The sequence below is a fragment of the Macaca nemestrina genome, chromosome 6 (genome assembly GCF_043159975.1).
Source record: "Macaca nemestrina isolate mMacNem1 chromosome 6, mMacNem.hap1, whole genome shotgun sequence".
NCBI classification, from domain to species: Eukaryota; Metazoa; Chordata; class Mammalia; order Primates; family Cercopithecidae; genus Macaca; species Macaca nemestrina.
In genome coordinates this window covers 139146713-139170626 of record NC_092130.1, presented here as the reverse complement: position 1 = coordinate 139170626, position 23914 = coordinate 139146713, and the positions used below count along the sequence as shown (strand labels likewise).

General features: G+C 37.7%; 1 protein-coding gene across 3 annotated transcripts; it reads left to right on the top strand.

Annotated features, from left to right (window-relative positions):
* The first annotated feature begins 936 nt into the window (after window positions 1-936).
* LOC105487454 (F-box protein 4) lies at window positions 937-17202 on the top strand. Of its 3 annotated transcripts, none has more exons than XM_011750904.2 (7): window positions 942-1162; window positions 2671-2906; window positions 5060-5280; window positions 9303-9378; window positions 9491-9666; window positions 15074-15249; window positions 16822-17202. In XM_011750904.2, exons 1-7 carry the CDS (start codon window positions 974-976, stop codon window positions 16909-16911), a joined length of 1164 nt encoding a protein of 387 aa, XP_011749206.1. In that variant the 5' UTR covers window positions 942-973; the 3' UTR covers window positions 16912-17202. The 3 variants fall into 3 exon arrangements, with proteins under 3 accessions (XP_011749208.2, XP_011749206.1, XP_011749207.1); XM_011750905.3 differs by having other exon boundaries at window positions 945-1084; XM_011750906.2 differs by lacking the exon at window positions 15074-15249 and having other exon boundaries at window positions 937-1162.
* Window positions 17203-23914: the final 6712 nt, after the last annotated feature.

Sequence of the window (23914 nt, the reverse complement as noted above, 5' to 3'; positions counted from 1 at the left end):
CCAGAAATGAGGCTGCAATTTTATTGGTTATTGGCCCCTACCAACGGCATGCAAATAATATAATGAAACTTAAACTTGTATGTTACAGAGCCTCACAGAACCTTACTTATCAGGCTTTTTTGGATTCTGTTTAGATCCTCAGAGATTTACTTTTTGAATGTATACATACCCAGTTCTATATAACAGATTAACTTGTAATATGTTCTCTTAAAGCACTTTTAAAGTAAGCCCAAAGTAAGTAGAATGGGCATCTGTTTTGAGAATTAAAAAACTCACTAGCGGGATTTCAACACCACCACATCTGGGTTCTCTTCTGGCCTTTTTTTGCCGCCCTTTTATGAGCTACATAGGTTAAGCAAATTTTAAATGTGCTTATATGTTTGCATAGTGGGTCCAGACTTCTCATTTTGGCAAAAGGTTCTTAATAATTGGCCTGCTGACCGCCTCTCTAGTCTGTTTTTGCTGATACTCAAAAAAATAAATGGTAACTTGTTGACTGAGGAAACCACACACACACACACACAAAACACCCCACACGTAGCATGGCAGTGCTGAAAAGGAAGCAAGTGGTTATTAAGTCCAAGATAGTGGCAGAGGGCTATAGAACAAGCGGAGTCGCCTAGGACCAGGCCTAGTGGAAATGATCCCGGAGAGAACATCTTGAATGAAGTCAGGAAGTCAGCGGGTCGGAGGTTGTACAGGGGCTCTGCGGTTGGAGTGGCTGAGGTTGAGGCCACAAGTTACTGAGGAAGTAACTGTTGACAGGAGCTTCGTACTCGACTCACAACCACGCACACTGGGCTTCCTCCCAATAACCTCCCTTGCCCCTGGGCCTAACCCTGTCCTGGAGGCGGACTCGCGGCAGAGGCGGGAGGCTGAACGCCCGAGGGCGACCGCGGCTGGCGCGGAGCTGCGCGGAAGGCTGACGCGCTGGCGTGGCTCTGCGACGCGTCACCCGCGCTGCGGGCAAGCCATGGCAGGAAGCGAGCCGCGCAGCGGAACTAGCTCGCCGCCGCCGCCCTTCAGCGACTGGGGCCGCCTGGAGGCGGCCATACTCAGCGGCTGGAAGACCTTCTGGCAGTCAGTGAGCAAGGAGAGGGTGGCGCGTACGGCCTCGCGGGAGGAGGTGGATGAGGCGGCCAGCACCCTGACGCGGCTGCCGGTGAGCGTCGGCCGCAGGCCGCGGAGGACAGTGGGGCCGGCCCGGCCGGAGGGACCTCCCCTGGAGCCCTGCGGGGCCTGAGGAACTCCCGCGCCCGGGCCTGGGTCTGGCTTCCTCCATGCAGCCATTCCTGGCAGTGTAGTCACCGAGAAGCTACAGTTGACCAGAAGCGTCTTGGCATTGAACCTGGTGCTCCGCAGGGGGCCTGAACATCTCAGGGAAGCAACTTCACGGGGCCCCTGGTGACCCTCCCGATCGTCCTCAGGTTTTCCACCCCCCAAAACAGGCACATGTGACTAGGACACCCTGAATGTCCGGTTACGAAATGAGACCGTTCCCAAGTTGCTGATTAGCTTGGGAAAAGCATTCCAGCCTCCGTGTTCCCAGCGTCTTTAATTCCGGATCATAGTACCAAAACACCTGGAGGGCCAAGGTTTTTACCCTCTCAAGAGGACATTGTGCCTGTGGCTGTTATTGTATATTTGAAGAAACAAAGCTGCCCCTCAGTTGAAAATAAATGACTTAAGTTACAAGTGCCTCAAGTTACATCAAGGCCACGAAAAATGATACACATAATTTATTGTTAAACTTTAGGGTAGATAGGTAAATGAGAACAAAAATTATTGAAAATCATTACAATTTTTTGTCTCATTTGGACTATTGACACCTCCCACCGACGTGTATATCAACATGAAAACTGCAGGTTTAGAATGCTTCCAAGTTTCTCCTCGCAGAGGTTTTTCATAACATTTTAATGGATTCTGTGCAGGAACTAAAATGACAAATTTACGGCCGGGCGCGGTGGCTCACGCCTGTAATCCCAGCACTTTGGGAGACCGAGGTGGGCGGATCACGAGGTCAGGAGCTCAAGACCATCCTGGCTAACACGGTGAAACCCCGTCTCTACTAAAAATATATAAAATTAGCCGGACTTGGTGGCAGGCGCCTGTAGTCCCAGCTACTCCGCAGGCTGAGGCAGGAGAATGGCGTGAACCCGGGAGGCGGAGCTTGCAGTGAGCTGGGATCTGGCCACTGCACTCCAGCCTGGGTGACAGAACGAGACTCCGTCTCAAAAAAAAAAAAAAAAAAAAAAGTACACTTTTTGATTTGGTCTGATGATAAAATGAGATAAAGGTTGATACAGGTTTTATTTTGAAAAACAAATTATTTCCTTAACTAATTTATGTAACGAACTGGTATATCCAAACATCTCTGAGGAAAAATTAAAGGAACTGGTGATTTTACTGGAAAGATAGCAAGACGGTTGGTTTTTCAGGAATGTTTCAATGTTTCAAAAATTAGTTTAACAAATACAAAACTAAAATGTTCAGTTATGATCTTTTGCTGATGGCAGGAAAATAATAGATTTAATTATTAATGGTAGATTTAGTTATTAAAAATACTCACTAGTCAGTTGACCTTTTATTTATTTGTTGATTGTGTGATTTATCACCCAAAAACTATTTTCTTCATTCCTTTTTCTTACCTGCTGCTTTCTTCTGTTTCAGATTGATGTACAGCTATATATTTTGTCCTTTCTTTCACCTCATGATCTGTGTCAGTTGGGAAGTACAAATCATTATTGGAATGAAACTGTAAGAGATCCAATTCTGTGGAGATACTTTTTGTTAAGGGATCTTCCTTCTTGGTCTTCTGTTGACTGGAAGTCTCTTCCAGATCTAGAAATCTTAAAAAAGCCTGTATCTGAAGTCACTGATGGTGCATTTTTTGACTACATGGCAGTGTAAGTATCTAGTTTTATGAATTAAAAAGAAGATATTAAATTTTACTGTATTACTAGTCAATATCCAATTTAGTCGTTACCCTGCTACTGATTTGTTGTGTGGATTTGCGGTCTAATTGTTCTCTTGTCAAAACTGGGAGTTAAATGACTTCCTTCATAGTACCCTTTCAGCTTTAATATTTTATTATTTCCCTGCGGTGCCTAACCAGTATTTGAATAATTATAAGTAGTATAGATGACAAGTAGTAAAAGACTTCTTAAAATTTTCATGATCTTTAGAACAATTGTCATTTTGTTAAATAAGTAAATACTTTTCTATATCCAGAAAAAAGATGATCAGAGATCCCTGTTGTTTAGTAGGGAAGAAGAAAACCATTCTAAAGGCTGTGAGAAATAAGATTACATTAACACCCAAAAGCACTGACATTTTTTAATATCATGTAAGTGAGATAATTAATGTTACTGAGCAACTGCAGTGTACTGGATTCTACGAGGGATTCTTTATGTATATTTTACTCATTTAATCCTCATGCAACAAGAAGGTGTTATCTTTGTATCACAGATGTGGAGTTGAGGTTCATGGAGGTTACGTGATTTGCCTAAAGTCATATAGTTTGTAAGGGACTATTCAGACTGGAACCCCATTATGCTACCTCAAAGATGTATAATGTCATTGGATCTGGATATAGCCTGTTTTACTGAGAAACTCAAACTTAATGCATTATTTTAAAATTTTAAAAATATTTATTCTTTAAAAATTGTTTTGTTGTGCTTGACTCAGTAGCAAAATACAGGATTTTTTTTTTTCAAATTTTAAGTTATTCAGAGCGTTTCCCTATTCTAATACAGATGCCATTATGTAGAGTGTTGTGAAACTATTTGATTCAAAGGTGTGTCATCTGTTATACATAATCTCAGCAAGTGCCACTGTATCTCACTTGCTAGGCAATACCTGTACAATGCCCCATAGCTAACCATTGCGTCAAGTGTATGTGAGGCTGTGGGAATTAGATTTTGCCCAGAGAATAGTAATAATAGTAACTACCATTTATGGTCATATAAATTACTTCTAATTTTTACAACCCTGAGTTATTTCTGTTGCTCAAATAATACAGATGAAGAAACTGAAATTCAGACTGTAAATGGCTCATATAACTAAAAGTGGTGAGGCTTGGTCAGGTCTATCCAGCTTCAAAACTGTTTTTTGTTTGTTTTTTCCCCTTCATGAGTTACAAGGTTTCAAATAAAATGATTTTGTTAGGTTATTGATTTTGTTAACCAGCTTGACTTATTTGAAGGATTTTAGGTTTTATTTTGATTTGGGTAACTTTTAATTTTTGATAAAATGCATAATTGGTACTTTAGAGATTTATAGCTATTTCAAGAAACGGAATTTTTTTACATGATTCTTAGTTTGCTAAGTTTGCTGCAAGGATCATTTGAGCCTCCCTCATTTAACTCTTACTAAACTGTTATATTTGAGGCTATTAATAGAAGTACCCAAGACATTTGAAATTTGGTTATATTGGTAGTGTTAGCAGTTTTTTTGGTTTGTTTGTTTGTTTGTTTTTTACCTCTAGGGATATTATGCTAGCTATCTGTGTGTAGGTTATCTTTAGTGCTGAGTTTCTCAATCTTGGCACTATTGACGTTTTGAGTCAAATAATTCTTTGTTCTGGGGCCTGCCCTATGCATTATAGGATTAATGTTTAGCAGCATCCTTGGCTTCTGCTCAATCCTTCTCCCCTCCCCAGTTGTGACAATACACATGTTGTTCAGACATTGCCAAATGTTCCAGGGGACAGGGGCAAACCTCCTCAGGTTGAGAACCTTTATGTAGTAAAATTTCACCATTCAAATGTTCCATGAGAGAATCTAAATTAAAGATTAGAAAGTAACCACTTCATGGGGGAAGAGTTTCTTAGCTTCTGGGCCACTCCCACCCCCATGGCACCTTGTGCTTTTCCCTGTCAGAGTGCTCCACATACGTATTATAAAGGTGTCTGTCTACCATTGTCCTCCTGGAGGATTGGGACTGTATAATCATTGTACCCCTTGTGTCTAGCAAGTACTGAATACATTATATATTTTTGAATGAATAACTGGCTAAGTGTTTTCTATGTTAATGTTCTAACTGTGACAATTTTATACAGCTATAGAATGTGCTGTCCATATACAAGAAGAGCTTCAAAATCCAGCCGTCCTATGTATGGAGCTGTCACTTCTTTTTTACACTCCCTGATCATTCAGAATGAACCACGATTTGCTATGTTTGGACCAGGTTTGGAAGAATTGAATACCTCTTTGGTGTTGAGCTTAATGTCTTCAGAGGAACTTTGCCCAACAGCTGGTTTGCCTCAGAGGCAGATTGATGGTAATTTTCATGTTAATCTACAGTTAATTCAAACACTTTGAGCTTGACATTCTTGTTAAAAAGAAAGAAATTGCTTTTAAATTAATTATTTGCTATAATGAAATACAGTACTTTGGTTGTTGGGAGCCCCACCAGGTTCCACTGGACTGACAGAATTAATTTACTTACTATAAGAAAGCTTCCTCTTAATTCCTCAAATTTGTACAATCCAGACTTTAAGATTATGTGAAAATAAATTATTTGTTGTCAAGATGTTGCATTTGTACAGTGGGATATCATATTTATCATATTTGAAAAAGCAGAAAATATTGAGCATCTGTGTGGAGAGTATTTTGATATGTATTGGAATTCAAAAGAGTTAAATCATCACCTTCCCTTCTTTCTATTAAAAAAAAAACAACAACAATGTATAAGTATTTGGCAAGGCAGGATAAATATAAGTATAAGTGATAATAAAATTTAGCCTTTGCTTTACTTATTTATTGAGAACTAGCCCCTATTAGTGAGATGATAGGGATGCAGAGATTTAGAACAATGTCTCTGTCTGCCTTCAAGACATGTGTAGGTGTAGGTGAGGACATAGACAAGTGTACAGATAATTAGAATATGATGTAATTAGTTCCTGGGTAGAAAGGTAAGGGTGAAAGAAGGCTCCATATTGAAGATGAGGTTTCATATGAGTCACTAGGGTGAGTAGTTGTAGGCCATCACAAAAAAACAGTAAAGGTGTTCCAGGCAGTGAGAACTACATTTTTTTTTTTTTTCTTTTTAAGACAGAATATCGCTCAGTCGCCCAGGCTGGAGTGCAGTGGCACAATATCGGCTCACTGCAAGCTCCGCCTCCTGGGTTTACGCCATTCTCCTGCCTCAGCCTCCCAAGTAGCTGGGACTACAGGCACCCGCCACTACGCCCTGCTAATGTTTTTGTATTTTTAGTAGAGACGGGGTTTCACCGTGTTAGCCAGGATGGTCTCGATCACCTGACCTCGTGATCCACCCATCTCTGCCTCCCAAAGTGCTGGGATTACAGGCGTGAGCCACCACGCCCGGCGGAGAACTACATTTCTAAAAGCACAAAGCTCTGGATGTGGAGGACACATTTGAAGTATCACTGTGTATCTAGAAAGAGTGGAGCTATGTGAAAAAACACGTATGTACCATGCTTAAGCATTTGGGAGCTGTTGGAGGATTTTAAGTAGAGGATTGAGATGATCAAGATTGCATTTTAGAAAGATTACTCAGGCTCTTGAGTGAAGAATTGATTAGAAGGGTCTAAAGATATGGAGACCCGTTAAGAAGCCACTGTCATATTGTGATTAAAATATGAAGAGGATCTGAACTCTAAGTCACTGTTAGTGAAGATGAGAGAAGAGAATGAATAGTAAGGATATAAATTTGACAGAATGAATGTATTAGCAGTAATAAGGACGGCTCCAGGTTTCTGACTTGAGTTTTGTGTTGGATGATAGAGGATTCACTAGGGTAAAAAGTCACTGGAGAAGTAAGAAAAATTTGGAAGAGAGCAGGTAACAGTAAGATCTGTATAGGGAGAATGACAGCTATTCTTTGGAATATGTTGACTTTGATAACTATGGAAGAGCCAAGTAGAGATACCTACTATAAGCAAATCTGCTAGAATGGAAGCTCCATGAAGATAAGAATCTTGTCCACTTTATTTTTAGCTGTATCTGTGGTGCCAGGCACATAGCAGGCACTCTGTATATTTGGTGAATGAGTGAATGACTTTATGGATTACTATATGCATCCAGCTCTGAAGAGCAAGTTCTGGGCTAGAAATCGAGATTTGGGAGTCATATGGAGTCCACATGGATGTGGAAGTTATTGAGGATGGAGAGGAAGATTGGAGACAGGTGCTGAAATGTTCAGTTTATGTTTGGGGGAAGTGATTATTAAATGGAGATTCATAAATAATAACAACAAAGAAGGAAAGAGTGCTACAGCTGAATGATGTGTTTCTCAAGTAGGATTTTTTTTTCAGAGGGTTGGTGAGTAACATGAATCCCACCTCTTTACCTTCAGTTGTGAGAAAATAAGCATCTTTGCTACTTCAGAGTTCACTGCAGGAGAAGCCTCACCTAGGAGTAGGCCAATTTCAAGTACGGCTATTAGGTCGAAGGAACACCTCAAGAAGAGGTTGAGGAAATGGGGAAGTTTGATGGTTATAAAATGGAGAAGTAATAAAATGGCACTCCCATTTTCTGTAGAGCAGCTGAAGTGATTGTTTTAAAATTTCAGCCTATGACTCACACTCAGCAAGATGAGAGAATATGGCGTTACATAATTGGCAAAGAAGGGCAGAACAGTATGGCGACTATATTGGACTGAAGTTAGACATGTTGAGAGGATAATCTCTGGGAGTACAGCTGGTGAAAACAAAGGTCAGAAACATGGTAGATTTTGATTCTGTGGTTTCTGTGAAACATGCACCAGACCTGGTGGCTGGAGGACTAGGATCACGTGAGCTGGGATGGTTGCAGTCCTAGTACTTAAGAGCCCTGTACCGTGTGTTGCCTAGAATGATGACATGAGATGGTATGGCATAGCTTATTTAAACAAATACATTAGTTATAATGCAGGAATTAAGAATATGAAAGGCTGGAGTTGTCTCTAATGAGGTTAGTAGGGGCCAGATATTAAGGTTTTATTTCTTCATCTGAAGAGCAATGGCTTTGTAGAGAAGACAGTTAATTAGATACCATTATTAAAAAATTCTTCCAACTGATGTCAGAGGAAAGGATAATAGGAGGCCAGAAGATATAGGAGACGGGTTAGAAGTGATTGCAGAGGCCCGGGTGAGTGATGATGACAGTGTGAACTCAAATGTGGTCGTGGGGATGCAGATAACTGAACAGATCTAAAAGAACATTTATATAACAGGATGAAGTAGAGCCATGGAAGCCCAGAAGGGTCTTTCGAGGAGGCAAAAGGGGAACCAGCCACTTAGTGTTAACACAGCCCAAGGAGGGAAGAGGTTAAGAAAGGACAAATAACAGTGACTAATGACTCAGATATAAAGCAGTAAGAAACTAATATGTAGCACTTGTGATTTACTAGTTAACCTACTAGGAGTTTTACATATATGATCTCATTTAATCTTCCCAGTAAACCTGAGAAGAATATATTAGTTCAACTTCTTTTTGGTGTCAAACTAAGGGATACAAATACATGGCTATAAGTGAGAAATTCAGAATTATAATCCAACTCTGTCGAATTCTAAATTTCAGTATCTTCAGTATTTTCTCAATTTACTAATATGCTGTTGGCAACTCCTCATTAATTTATATTATTTGAGACAAGGTCTCTGTTGCCCAGGCTGGAGTACAGTGGCATAATCATGGCTCACTGCAGCCTTGAACTCCCTGGCTCAAGTGATCCTCCTACCTCAGCCAACCAAGTACCTGGGAAACAGGCATGGGCCACCATGCCTGGCTAATTGTTTTGTATTTTTTGTAGAGATGAGGTTCTCACCATGTTGTCTAAGTTGATCTTGAACTCCTAGCCTCAAGTGATTCTTACACCTCAGCCTCCCAAATTGTTGGGATTACAGATGTGAGCCACTGTGCCTGGCTCCCCATCAATTTAAAAACAGCTTTTCAGAGGGGGAGAAAGACACTTAGTTGAATGTATACATGGATTATTAGACTAATGAGAAACATAAAAGAATGAAAATGAGTCTTAGTCTTGAGGATAAATAGCAGTAGCTGCGATGATGCAGCTGCTACTGATAAGATGATAAAGTTGTTGACGATAGTGATGATGATATAAGGACTGTTATAAGCCTAGCAGTTTTTTCTTTCTCTGTATTTTTATTGCCATGTGAATGAAAGTTACATACAGTATCTTTTCTTCAATGTAGACATTTTATTTTATTTCAAATCTATGCATAAGTTGTTATATAATTTTTTTCTTTGCTCTTTTTGCTTTCACTGGGTAATTTTCAGTGTGATCTTTTGCTATTTTTGTTAACGACTTGTTTTGGTAACTGTGATTTTCTTTCTTAGGTATTGGATCAGGAGTCAATTTTCAGTTGAACAACCAACATAAATTCAACATTCTAATCTTATATTCAACTACCAGGTAAGGCTACATACTTGGTGGCTTAACTGAAACATCAGAACTAGAACATTTCAGGTGAGTGGAGCCTGTTTAGTGTCTTTTTATAGTCTGTCTTTACAATTTTTTTTTCTAGAAAGGAAAGAGATAGAGCAAGGGAAGAGCATACAAGTGCAGTTAACAAGATATTCAGTCGACAGAATGAAGGTGATGATCAACAAGGAAGCCGGTACAGTGTGATTCCACAAATTCAAAAAGTATGTGAAGTTGTAGATGGGTTCATCTATGTTGCAAATGCTGAAGCTCATAAAAGTAAGCACTCATATATATATTTTTAAGCACATTGTTCTTTTCAAAGCAAATAGAAATTACCTTTTTAGTCTTTACGGTGGCTTCTTAAGAATATGATGGCTTATTTTATCAGTGTGATTTTCCGACCCTTACTATTAATAGTGGTGTGTATTAGGATCACCTGAGGAGCTTGTTAAACATGTTAACAAGCTGATTCCTACCCTGGGGAATTTTATTCTAGATATGGGTTGTGTGAATCAGATTTGGGCATCTGTTTTTTCCAAGCACCCAGGGAATTCTGATGCATTCCAAAGTTTGGTACTACAGCTATACAATATTTTTTTGTTGTATGCTTCTACAGTTTTTTGATACTGACATTTTGTCTGCTTCTGGCTTTATTCAAATAATCTATGCAAATAACGATGAAAAATTTTACCTTTGTTTTATCCAAATAGTAGAGAGATGTGATGGCAGGGTGTTAAGTAGATTAGTTGAGAACACTGTCCATATATTCTGAATAATTGTCATTCAGAATGCTATTTTTGTGTGAAATCAAAATATCATTGGGCCATGAGCTAGTATTATAATATCTTTCCCAAATCCTTTGTGAACAAGGTAGAATATAAATATATAATATACTGTGTATATATTATAGTTCTCTAATACACTGGTTTGAATTTCTATTGAATTTATTTTCCCTGTCATCTATTAGGCATGAACGCAGTTGCAATTACTTTCTGTTATTACAGGGGTATCTGTAAAAAGAAAACTTAGAAGCAAAATAAAAGACGAGTTCATTTAACAAATAGTTTTTTAGTTCCTACAGGCATGTTGCAGTTACAACTGGGAACGAAAACAGATACAGCCCATATTTTATCTAGTTTTCCAATCTGCTCCTATAAAACAAGCAGACAAAAAATAAATTTAAAAAAATTACAAGACACAAAGAGACTATACTCACTTACCAACTTTTTCCCACTGGCCTCTACTAGGTGCTCATGTAAAAGGTTAGTGGTAGGGCAGAAGACCTATGAGTACCCTCCTTAGTGGTACAGGCATGCATGTGTTGACCAGCCGGTGCTTGGAGACAGGTATATCCTCCTGCTTTCTATATCCTTTTCTCAATGAAGCCAAAGCTGTTTTCCACAGACAAAAGTTAACTGCTGCTATCTCAAGAGAGATAGAAACAAAAGCTGTCTTGGGGAGGAGCAGGATTTCCACTTGTACCAAGGATCTTGCACTGATACAAATTAAATGATTGCTGACTCTGGAGGAGAGGCAGGAAATTTGCAGTGGAGACCTTTCTACCAATGAAGGGCAGAATTCAGCAGTTACGCTGGAACACTGAGAAAGCCCATACCACTGAGGCTCTGGGGCACAGGGCCTCTAAGGCCTTAGGCTAGGATGAGAAAACTGAGAAATCTCCATGTCCCTACCAATTAAGAAGCAATAGCAGACTACTGCAGGGATGGGGGAAGGGTGTGGAGAGGCTCTCCTTGCCTCTTCCCTATAACCCCCATGGCAGTTACAAAGATAGGCTGAAAGCTGAGAACAAGTAGAAACTCTAAGAAACTCTGGCACTCCAGTGCTCTTACTGAGAACAAGATAGCAGCAGCATACTGCTGGAAGAATTTAAAGTCTGTGTGTTACAAAGTTAGCTATAGCAATAAAAGCCAAATCCAGCTCAACTAGACTAGTTTGATTCAGTCTACTGCATTAATACCCTAACCAAAGTATGATGCCTATTTTTAGGAGTAAATCCTGTTTACCTTAGTCTCTACTGCTCTTCTACATAAAACATCTAACATTAAATCTAAAAATTATGAGGCACACACAAAATCAAAATGAAATGACACATTGTCATGAGATAAGGCAGTCAGTTGAACCGGACCAGAGATGGTCTAGATGTTGGTATTCTCAGAAAGAGACATTAAACTAACTGTGATTAAGAAATCTAGGTCAGGTGCAGTGGCTCTGGGAGGCCAAGGCGGGCAGATCGCTTGAGCCCAGAAGTTCAAGACCAGCCTGGGCAACATGGCGAAATTTCACCTCTACCAAAAATACAGAAAATTAGCCAGGCATGGTGGCATGTACCTGTAGTCCCAACTACTTGGAAGGCTGAGGCGGGAGAATCACTTGAGCCTGGGAGGTGGAGGTTGCGTGAGCTGAGATCACACCACTGCACTCCAGCCTGGGTGACAGAGCGAGACCCTGCCCCTTGCCCACAAAAAAATGAGAGATTGCGAGAGACCTAGTGGAAAAGGTGGACAATATGTGTGAACAGATAGATTTTTCAGCAGAGAAAAGGAAGCTGCTTTGAAAAAGTTAAACAAGAATGCTAGATATGAAAATATGACAACAGATGAACAGTTCTTTCAGTGGGCATATTAGCAAAAGAAAGAATCATTGAAAGTGAAGATAAGTCACTCAGAATTATCCAAATTAAAACACAAAGAGAAAAAAAAAAGTAAGAGCAAGGAACAGAGTGAGAGTTGGGGGAATCTGTCCAGTGATCTAACTCAGGGGTCAGGAAACTTTCTTAAAGGGACAAATAGTAAATATTGTAGGCTTATGAGCCATACAGGTTTTTTGTTTGTTTGTTTGTTTGTTTTTTAACCATCACTTAGCTCTACTATTACGGTACAAAAGCAGCAAAGACAAAACGAAAGGACAGACTGTTTTGCAATAAAAATTTATTTAGAAAAATTGACCCACAGAATGTAGTAGGCTGACCCCTGATCTAACTTATCTGTAATTGGAGTCCCAAAACATGAAGGGAGAGAGAAAAGGGGAAAAGGAATTTTTGAACAGATAATGGCCAGAATTATCTCCAAGTTATGGAAAGACAACAAACCACAGATTGAAGATGCTCAGAGAGCACCAAGCATAAATATAAAGAAAAATACATCTAAGCACATCATAGTCAAACTGATAAAAATCAAAGATAAAGAGAACATCTTTAAGGCAGCCAGAGGAAATGAAAACATACATATAGAAGGCCAAGATGATAGTGACAACAAATTTCCTGACAGAATTGCTGCAGGATAGAAACTAATAAAGAGAAATCTTTATAGTACTACAAGGGGGAAAAAAACATCCTACATCTAGCAAAAATATTTTTTGAAAATAAAGGTAATGTTAAGATGTTTTCAGACAAACAAAAGTTCCATGTCTTAGTTCATTTGTGCCACTATAACAGAATATCCCAGACCTGTATATCAGTGCATTTCTGTTTTTAGATTATGGAGACATCTGAATGGTACTGTGATTTTTTTTTCCCTCTGGCGTCACCTAAATTCCTATTCTCCCAAGACTACTTAGTCTAATTTTATTACAGATCAATAAATGAATTTTTAAAGAACAGAAATTTATTTCTGACAGTTTTGGACACTAGGGAGTCCAAGATTAAGGCACCAGCATCTGGTGTCTGGTGAGTGCCTTTCTTGCTGATTTCTTATTTGGCAGAAGGTAGAAAGGGAAGCTGGAGACAACATCGCATTTTCACGTGACAGAAGAGGGAAAGACAGGGCTGCAAGCCGATTTTAATGGCAATATTAATCTACTCATGAGAGTAAAGCCCTTATGACCTAAACAACTCCCAAAGACACCCCTTCCCCCAATACTGTTGCCTTGGGGTTTAAATGTCCAACACATGAATTTTGAGAAACACATTTGAACATAGCACTGAGAAAATTGATTGTTAACAGATCTTCACTATAAGAAATCTTAAAGGAGCTCTTTAGGCAGAAGAATATATAACAGATGGAAATCTGCATCTACCGAAAAAGATGAAGACTCCTGGGATGGAAACAAAGAAGCTATATATACAAAAAAGTTTTTTTTTCTAATTTTAATTAAAAAAAACTAATAGTGTATTATACATGTATGACATTTTAAAGAAAAATATGTGATAATAGAACACATCATGGAAGAGAGAACATTGAAGTATATTATTTTGTAAGTTTCTTCTGTATGTGAAATCACATATTTAAAGGTAGACTTATAAATTAAAAATGTGTATTATAAACACTTGAACCAACTACTAAAAAATGTATAATGAAGTTGTAACTAAGCCAGTAGTGGATATAAAATGGAACCATTAAAAAACTCAGTCCAGGCCGGGCGCGGTGGCTCAAGCCTGTAATCCCAGCACTTTGGGAGGCCGAGACGGGCGGATCACGAGGTCAGGAGATCGAGACCATCCTGGCTAATATGGTGAAACCCTGTCTCTACTAAAAATACAAAAAACTAGCCGGGCGAGGTGGCGGGCGCCTGTAGTCCCAGCTACTCGGGAGGCTGAGGCAGGAGAATGGCGTAAACCCGGGAGGCGGAGCTTGCAGTGAGCTGAGATCCGGCCACTGCACTCCAGCCTGGGCAACAAAGCGAGACTCCGTCTCAAAAAAAAAAAAAAAAAAAAAAACCTCAGTCCAAAAGAAGGAAGGCAAAGAGAGAAGAGGGAATAAAGAACAGATGATTTAAATGCACCTTGTTATTAAGTACATTAAATATTTATTAATTTTCAATTGCTATTAACAAATTACCTCAAATTTAATGATTTAAAATAACTATATTTTTAGCTCACAGTTCTCTAGGTCAGAAGTCTGGTCATGGTAGTACTGAGTTCTCTGGACAGGGCCTCTTGGGCTGAAATTTGTGTATCATATTGTTGCATCCTTTTCTGGAGGCTCTGGGAAAGAATTTGCTTCTGAGATCATTCAGGTTATTAGCTGAATTCAGTTTCTTATTGTTGTAGGACTGACCTTCCTGTTTTCTTGCTAGCTGTCAGCTGGGGGCTGCTATCAGCTTCTAGAGGTCACTTATATTCCTTCCCATGTAACTCCCTCCATCTTCTAATCCAGCAGTGGAGAATCTCCCCTGTATTGAATCTTTCAACAAGAAGAGCCGCTTTTAAGGGCTCACCCGATTAGGTCAGGCTCAATGAGGATTACCTGTCTTTCTTAAAGTCAGCTGTGTCTCAAAGCCTAATCATGGGAGTGATGCCCCATCTTATTTGTAGGTTCTTCAGACACTAAAGGGGAAAGGGATTATGCAAGGGTTTGGAACATTGAGGTTATCTTAAAATTCTGCTTACCACAAAATGCAAGTGGTCCAAACACTCCAATAGAAGGTTGAGATTGTTGGTATTCATAAAAAAAGCTAAACTCAACTATATGCCTAAATTTTGAAAGTAAGCCCTTTGAATGAAAGGGTAGTGACATCTACAGAATTTGTGAAAGGAAATACCTGTATCAAGCATTTTTGCTTTTAGACTATGGAGACATCTGAAGAGTACTGTGGTTTTTTTCCCCTCAGTTTACGTTTGGATCCTGGTAAATTTTTGTTCCCTCGCTTTGTTAGTTTTTTATTTTATTATTTTCAAAACTATTAAAAGTAATGCAAATTAAGGGTTTTGACTTACATTCCTTAGGACATGAATGGCAAGATGAATTTTCTCATATTATGGCAATGACAGATCCAGCCTTTGGGTCTTCGGGAAGACCATTGTTGGTTTTATCTTGTATTTCTCAAGGGGATGTAAAAAGAATGCCCTGTTTTTATTTGGCTCATGAGCTGCATCTGAATCTTCTAAATCACCCATGGCTGGTAAGATCATTTATACTCTAGTGACAAAAATTTTATTTCACACTCTATTTTCTATTTTATTTTTTTTTAATTCAACTTCTTTAATGAAATAGCATTCTAAAATCAATTTTAATAGGTTAATCTATGGAAGCTATTTGATTGATGATAATAAATGTTAGCTGATCAATTGTTTCTTACTTGCCTCTTCTCTCACAGAAACAGTGAGATAACAATTGGGGATTTTTTTTCTTTTTTTTTTTGTTTGTTTTTTTGAGACAAGGTCTCACTTTGTTGCTCAAGCTGGAGTGCAGTGGCACAATCACAGCTCACTGCAGCCTCAACCTCTCGGGCTCAGGTGATCCCTCCACCTCAGCCTCCCAGGTAACTGGGACTACAGATGTGTGCCGGCAACCCAGATAATTTTTTGTATTTTTTGTAGAGATGGGGTTTCTCCATGTTGCCCAGGCTGATCTCAAACTCCTAAGCTCAAGCCATCTGCCTGCCTCGGCTTTCCAAAGTGCTGGGATTACAGGTGTGAGCCATCGTGCCGAGCCAGGTTGTTTTTTTTTAGATGCTACTATTATGTTTCTTAACATCAATGTATTATGCTTTATGGATCATCAAAGGTATATTCTCCATCTTATAGTTTATTGCTTTCTAAAAAATATTTTATTTATTTTTTTGAGACAGGGTCTTGCTCTGACCCAGGCTGGAGTGCAGTGGTGCAATTTTGGCTCACTCCAACCTCTGCCTCCTGGGTTCAAGTGATTCTTATGCCTCAGCCTCCCAAGTAGCTGGGATTACAGGCATGTGCCACCACACCCGGTTAATTTTTGTTTTTTAGTAGAGATGACGTTTCACCATGTTGGCCAGGCTGGTCTTGGACTCCTGGCTTCAAGTGATCTGCTCGCCTCGGCTTCCCAAAGTGCTGGGACTACAGGCATGAGCCACTGTGCCCAGCCCTAAAATATATTTTAATTATGGCATTCTTTCTTCAAACGAATCCTGACATGATAACCCCTGAGTAAAACAGATAAAGAAAAATTAAAGTTGGAAACGCTTTTGCGGAAAAAGTAAGAGGATTTTCTTTGTTCCCCTTCCATCTCTTCCCTGGAGCTCCAAAGACTCTTTGGAATGAAGTTTGAAAACCACTAATAAAGTTTCCCCTTCTGAATGGTGGCAATTTTAGCTTTACCATTAGGAGGAGTGGCAGTCTTAAAGACATATTTTTGTAACATGATGTCACATATATGACGAGCTGGGTCACTAAAACTGTTTTAGTTTTCAAAGTGGATCCTTTGGAGAATGTTTTTTCCCCTCATATATGGAAGCAAGTCATGGAAATGGTATTTCTTTCCATTTCCAAAGCTGAATTCCAAGGCAAATAAGCTTTATATTGGTAATAGTTAGAAGAGAAATGATCATATTTTTATCTAAGTGCTCTACAAAACAAAACTTGAGCAACTTATCCAAAGTTTATTGGGATTTTTAAAAGTTCTGTTCTCTTTTTAGTGTCTAGAAAAATGTTCCTCCTACTCATAAGATTTTGGACTTAGTTTTTTACTAACAACATTCTCTGTTATGTATTCATAGGTCCAGGACACAGAGGCTGAAACTCTAACTGGTTTTTTGAATGGCATTGAGTGGATTCTTGAAGAAGTAGAATCTAAGCGTGCAAGATGATTCTCCTTTCAGATCTTGGGAACTGAAACCGTTTGAAATTTATTACTAAGGTCATGATGTGAATATTTGCTCAGTTAACCTACCTTGTCCTGCCTTTTTGCAGATGGGCTTTAAATTGGACAGCTATAACTGCTGTGTTTTTGATATTATTTTTACTCTTTACCATAAATCAATTGCAAGAAAAGAGTTTCAATCCTAGTATTTAGCCCCAAAATGAACCTTTAAACTTTTTTTTTGGTAATTTTTATATTTTCTGTCTTTTAAAAAATATTAAATTCTAGAAAAAACACATTTGTGCCTCTCATTCCCTGAGTTTCTATTCTTTTGAGTACAAAGATTGCCTTAGTGAGAAATAGCAAATTTGCTAAACTTTCCATTCAGTCTTTTCAAGGGTTTATAAGTAGTTATCAGAAAAGACATTTTTATCTATTCTTAATAAATACACAGCTTAAAGACTTAAAAATATACTGGAATTGCATTTAATATTATAGCCATATAATCCCTGTTTTATTCTGAAACAGTAAAAAGCAAGCTTATATCATATTTAATACTGCTTTCATGAAAAATAACTTTTCCTGACAGTTCTTACTATTTTCAGATAACTTCACAAGCCCATAAGATACTAAAGCCAAACTCTATTCCATACTCAGAGTGAAAACTTCCCGGAGACTTGTATGCATCATATTACTTCCTTCCACAAATGGCTTATACTCAGCAGAAGAAACACCCTAATATCTCACTGGAACTCAGGAATTTTAAGATTATAGTAAAAGCCATAAATATCTATATACAGTTTATATAAGTTCCATATTTAAATGTATTTCTGTTTTGGACAGAAAGTTTGTAACATATATTATACATATAATTGTATTTATTCTCTTTTAGGTCAATGCTATTACTGTTTTGACCTTTTTGTTGAGGGGGCAGAATTTTGCCTAATGGACTATTGGGTTAGGAGACCTTTGAGAAAGACCTGTGTGAACATATGGTTTCACATTTGTCAGAATGTTTACTTAGATATTTGTAGTTTTACTATGATGAGGCATTATTAATATTTCTAATAATTAATAATCCAAAGTTATGATAGAAGAGTGATTTGATTTACTCAGTACCACATGGAAGCAGAACAATGTTCTTACATGAGCTATCTTTTCTTTAAATGGCATTTCAGTTCTATAATTAAGATATTATATCTGATGAATGGAAAAATGAAATAGTTTAGTATCAAATGCTAGGTCATTCACCAGATTTAAACTAGTACCTTATGCTCTTTTCTTCTTATAGCACACTCCAGCATTTATAATCTAGAATTTTGTTAAAGCAAGATACATTCATTTTTCTAGTTTTTAGTTTAATTTTCCACAGAGTCCCAATCAAATCTTTTTTTCCTCCTCTATACACTATGAAATTTGTCTCTCTTATATTAACTCATTTTATATGGTCTTTTCCTAGTCCTAATTATCTTTGGATAGGACTTGTCACATGTCTTGGGGTTCTTCCCACTCTGACTCTTTGTGGCATGAGATATAATTTATTTTATTTGATCCTTGATGACTTTGACAAGTACATGAGCCATTTGCATTTTAGGTGTTTTTCTCCATATAATTATGGGTAATAAAAGAGATTTTTTAAAATTACTAATTATGAGGATACTGTAAAATTTACAAAATCTTCAAATATTGAAGCTAAGGCTAAATGCTAGCCTTTATGACAGCTATGTCAGACAATGTGTATAATACTTTGTATACATAAACTTTAAATCTTAGAAAAACCTTATAAGCCCACTAGTATTATCCTCATTTTTTAGGTAAAGAAATTGAGACCCAGAGAAAAGCATTCTATTATAATTCAAGTCCATATCATGGTATACGTAGCAAAGAAGACATTAGACATGAAGTCCGAAAATCCTCTCATCCAAGTTAAAAAGACCTACAAGCTATTTTGATGTTTAATTAAAAAATTGATTTCCTGGACTCTACTATGGTTCATCATCAGTGCTATATTAGCATTATCCAGGGATGAAGCAAAGCAAAATTGTTATACATACAACCTCTGGAGTTGAGAATGACCTAACACAAATTTCTACTCTGCCAATTTTTATTGACATGGCCACAAGTAAGTTCCTTAAATTCTGAATCTCAATTTTCTCATGTACAAAATGAGAATAACAATACCTACCTTGAACATAAGTTTGGCTTTATCAAAAACTGATGTAAGCATCTGGACAAGTACTTCTCTGTGGGAAGGCCTCAACTTTAGCACTAACATTCTAAGAGTTTTTATGGGTTTTTCAATGTCACTCTCTGAAATGATTATCCTGACGTAAAACAACTATTTTATAGGTACGTTTAGATGGTCATATAAAAAGTAAGGGTCAGTGTTTAATCATCCAAACTCTATCACCGCTATTGAAAATTACTTGAAAACTGTGCCTCTATATAGTGTGTGAACTGCATGTGCATATTAGTAACTGTTGATGGATTGAATTTTGTTTCCCCAAATTCATATGTTGCAGTCCTAACTCCCAGTACACCTCAAAATGTGACTGTATTTGGAGATAAGGCCTTCAAAGAGAGAATTAAGGTTAAATGAGGTCATATAGGTGGCCCTAATCCCATAGAAGAGGAAGAGAGACAAAGGATGTTTACAGACAGACAAAAGACCACATGAGGACATAGTGAGAAGGTGGCCATCTACAAACCAAGGAGAAAAGCCTCAGGAGAAATCAAACCTGTTGACACTTTCCTTTTATTTATTTATTTATTTATTTATTTATTTATTTATTATTATAATACTTTAAGTTCTAGGGTACATATGCATAACGTGCAGGTTTGTTACATATGTATACTTGTGGAATGTTGGTGTGCTGCACCCATCAACTCGTCATTTACATCAGGTATAACTTTCATCTTAAACTTCTAGAGTCCAGAATTGTAAGAAAATAAATTTCTGTTGTTTTTTGTTACGATCTCAGGCTGTCCTTCTGTAGAAATCAAATGGAAGTTCTTATTTAACATATTGAAGCATCCAGTTCTACAACTGCAATTAAAATAAGCGTATATTAAAAGAATATTTGTTTTACTTATACCTAGAGAAAGTACAATTCTCCATATTATTGTCAAAATAATTTTTCTAAATCATGACATACGTGTAGTTCCTCTGTTGAGAAACTTTCAGTGGTTCACTATTACATCTAGGATAAGGCCTAATGTTTCTAGCCTGATAGCACTATAGAAAAGAGAAACTTTCTCAGCCCATTTGTTATTTTTAGAGACACAGGAAAACCTAGTGTTTGTGAAATTATGATTGTTTACCATCATGATGAACTACAATATCAAACATTACTCATAAATTATTCCTAAATAAATCAGATAAAAGAATGAGACTAGATAAATGTTAGAAGTTTTTTCCTTTTACCAAATATTCCATATTTAGCAGTCATAGGAAATGTGAAAATAATAAAGTTCAATTTTTAGTGCATGCCCACTATATGCCAGGTCTTGTGCAGTTTCAGGATAACTGAAACAAATAACAGCAATTTGGAGCCATTAGCACAAATTGCTTCTTCAGCAATTTGCTCTTTTAGCTAAGGTTAAGATTGTACTCATGCAGTATTTTGCAATGGTACATAAGCTGATAACTTAAAATGTAGTCCACAACCAAGTAGATACTTCACTTGACAGGAAACTAAAGAAGCAAGGGTCTTAACTTCAATTAGCAAAGTTTCTATTTGAAACATGTAAAATGATAGCAGAAGTGATGAGAGTCTGGGGGAGATCTAAGCTTTCTAGGAAGGACTTGACAAATTGTGTCAAGGGCCTTAGAGCTATTAAATGTTCTAGCCTAATAATTTTATTTCTAAGATCTCATCTTCAGGAAACTGTCATTAACATGCACAAAGCTACAACTAAAAATATAGTCAATGAAGCACAATTTCTAATTTACAGTAGCAACATTGTTTTAAAAAAGTGTAATAGACCAATATGATTAAGAAACTTTTACTACAACTACGTAAAGGAATACCATATGAGCTTTATGAAAGTGACTATTCTATTTTGTTCCTTGCTTAGTATATATCATTAAGAACAGTGGTTGGAACATAGTAGATGGTTGGTAAATATTTTTTAGAATGAATAATGAATAAATGGCTAAATGTGGACATTAAAAATAATGCTTTTAAATACTTAAATACATAAAATATTCACAATCTCTTAAAAAGCAGATTATAGAATTGTGTTTATAATGTGGCCACTGTCATGTCTATTCACCTGTTATTGTGTTCTCCAGATAAAAGGGCATAAATCACAGTTGAAAAAGGCATTTTCCTGTTGAGAATCAACATATTAAAACTTTTGTAGCTGCTTGAATAATATGCATCAGCAGAAATCCTTCAAATATGTCAACAGAAAAAGTAGGACACTCTGCTTTCTGAAAAGCACTTGCCTTGAGTAATTTTCCACTGCAGAAACGATCTATCTGATGACTTTTCAAGACCCCTAGTCAATTAGAAATAAGTAAGCAAGCTAAAACACTTTTACATGCCAAGTGATATCTAAAAATACTCCCCTTGGTTCAACTACCATTATGACAAACAACTTCACGTAGTTTTTGACTAGCTTTCTTTTACCAAAACACAAAAGAAGTCAAGCCTTCCGCCAAACATCCCCAAGGATTTCTATCCATAGCATTACAATTCAGAAATATTTGTTTTGATCACAAGGTTCAATAGAAGACCCCACACTGTCTCCTCTGCTCTCTTCGTTTACTCTCGAACATTGAAAGGCAAGGGTACAGCAGCATATGGCTTTCTTCAAGATTTCAAATATAGCCACAACAGACCCATAATTTCAATCCCTAAGTACTCAGAATCAGAAGTTTATAGGCAGCGTTGTTCACAAGTTTCCAAATAAAGGACCATTTATACTCTGATTTCTTCAGGAGACTTTGGATTCACTGCCTAAGCTCATATTATTGTATTGAATAAATAGGTGATACATAATATATTCCAACAGAACATAAAGAGCCCTAAAAAATTGAAATCTTATCGTATAAGACAAGGGATATTTCCTCCTTAGAGGAGGAAATGATACTAGGGCAGATGAAAGTATCTGGAATATTTGAGGTACAAAGGAAATGAAAAAAGATCATGATGTATGTTCTTAACTACCTTCATCAATTAAGAGAGAAAATCACCTACCTGTCAAAGATGAGGAGGCAGGACTGGGTTTAGGCTGAAGGAGGAAGGATTAAAATGAGGCATAGAACAGCTGTTGTGAGAAATACACCAGAATCCAAAGGAGATGAATAGATTGTTGTGTAGGAATGAAGAACCATTTGGATTTGAATAGCAGGAAGATGAGCAGGTTAGCATGGTTTAGAAATTTTTCAACTAATGTTCAGGAGTCCAGAAGTGGAAGCCAAGAGTGCATTTTGTGGAAGTTAATCAGGCTTAAGCTTTCACAAGAGGAGCCCAGAGGATTGTCAAGGAGGGAAAGACTGGGGAGTAGTGGGAAAATATCATCAGCCTGGTATAGGCTAGAAGTACATTCAAGCATTAATGGGAGGAGGCAGGAAATTGGGAGAACACGGATAGTAACTAAGCTGCCACTTCCATAAGATAAAATGAGAGAGGTAGTCGTATGTAGGTTGTGGTCAAAGTGAGAAAGCTTATAGTTTAAGTATGGGAGGATGAGAGTTCTGAGTGATGATAGTTTCTACAGTGTAACCATGGGAAGCTGACACTGATATGATCTGTACTTTCCTTGAGGCTCAAGAAGTAGGGATCAGATATCACAAGGGACCCTAACATAAGTGTTGACTCACCCAAGATGGTGATGGGGCAGAGAGAGGCGAGCTACTCAATTAAGTTGGTGCTATTCAATAAAACTCTCTACAACAATAAAAAGTTCTATAGCTGCAATGTCCAATCTGATTAGTCTCTAGCTATTAAGATTTTAAAAGTACTTAGTGCAACTGAGGAACTAAATTTTAAATTTTATTTAATTTTAAATGACCTTATTATTAGCCACATGTGGCTAGTGGCTACCGCAAGCTCCACCTCCTGGGTTCACGCCGTTCTTCTGCCTCAGCCTCTGGATTAGCTGGGACTACAGGCACCCGCCACCACGTCTGGCTATTTTTTTGTATTTTTAGTAGAGACGGGGTTTCACCGTGTTAGCCAGGATGGTCTCGATCTCCTGACCTCATGATCCACCCGCATCGACCTCCCAAAGTGCTGAGATTACAGGCGTGAGCCACCGTGCCCAGCTGCTAGTTGCTACTATCTTAGTGCAGCATCCAGGGAATATAATGTATTTCCTTTGTTTATCACAATCTATCTTATATTATTATTATACTACTTTACATATAATGAATGAATGTTACAGCAGTAGAATTTCCCCTCTCCTCCCTTTGGTGATACTGTTGTCATACAGTTTAATTCTTCATGTATTATAAACACTATGATATATTGTTTTGCTTTTATCAGTCAATAATCTTTAAAAGAAATTAAGACAAACAGTCTTTCATATATACTCTTTATTTTTGCCATTTTTAGCATTTTGTATTTTCTAAGTAGATACAATATTTTTTCTGATGTAATTTCCCTTCAGTAAGAAGAATGCTTCGTTTATATTCCTTTTAGTGCAGTTCTGCTGGTAACAAAATCTCTCTGTTTCTGAATGCCTCCAGAAAGCTTATCCACCACCATCAAGTCGGCTTCATCCCAGGGATGCAAGGCTGGTTCAACATAAGCAAATCAATAAATGTAATACATCATATAAACAGAAACAATGACAAAAACCACATGATTATCTCAATAGAGGCAGAAAAAGCCTTTGACAAAATTCAACAGCTCTTCATGCTAAAACTCTCAATAAACTAGGTATTGATGGAACATATCTCAAAATAATAAGAGCTATTTATGACAAACCCACAGCCAATATCATACTGAATGGGCAAAAACTGGAAAAATTCCCTTTGAAAACTGGCACAAGACAAGGAT

What these genes read in the sequence shown, in the direction of transcription:
- LOC105487454 (XM_011750904.2), top strand. Translation starts at nt 974, where the DNA reads ATGGCAGGAAGCGAGCCGCGCAGCGGAACTAGCTCGCCGCCGCCGCCC. An exon ending in ATCTTATATTCAACTACCAG is followed by an intron (nt 9,379 to 9,490) that starts GTAAGGCTACAT and finishes TTTTTTTTCTAG; the next exon opens with AAAGGAAAGAGATAGAGCAA. An exon ending in AAATGCTGAAGCTCATAAAA is followed by an intron (nt 9,667 to 15,073) that starts GTAAGCACTCAT and finishes TACATTCCTTAG; the next exon opens with GACATGAATGGCAAGATGAA.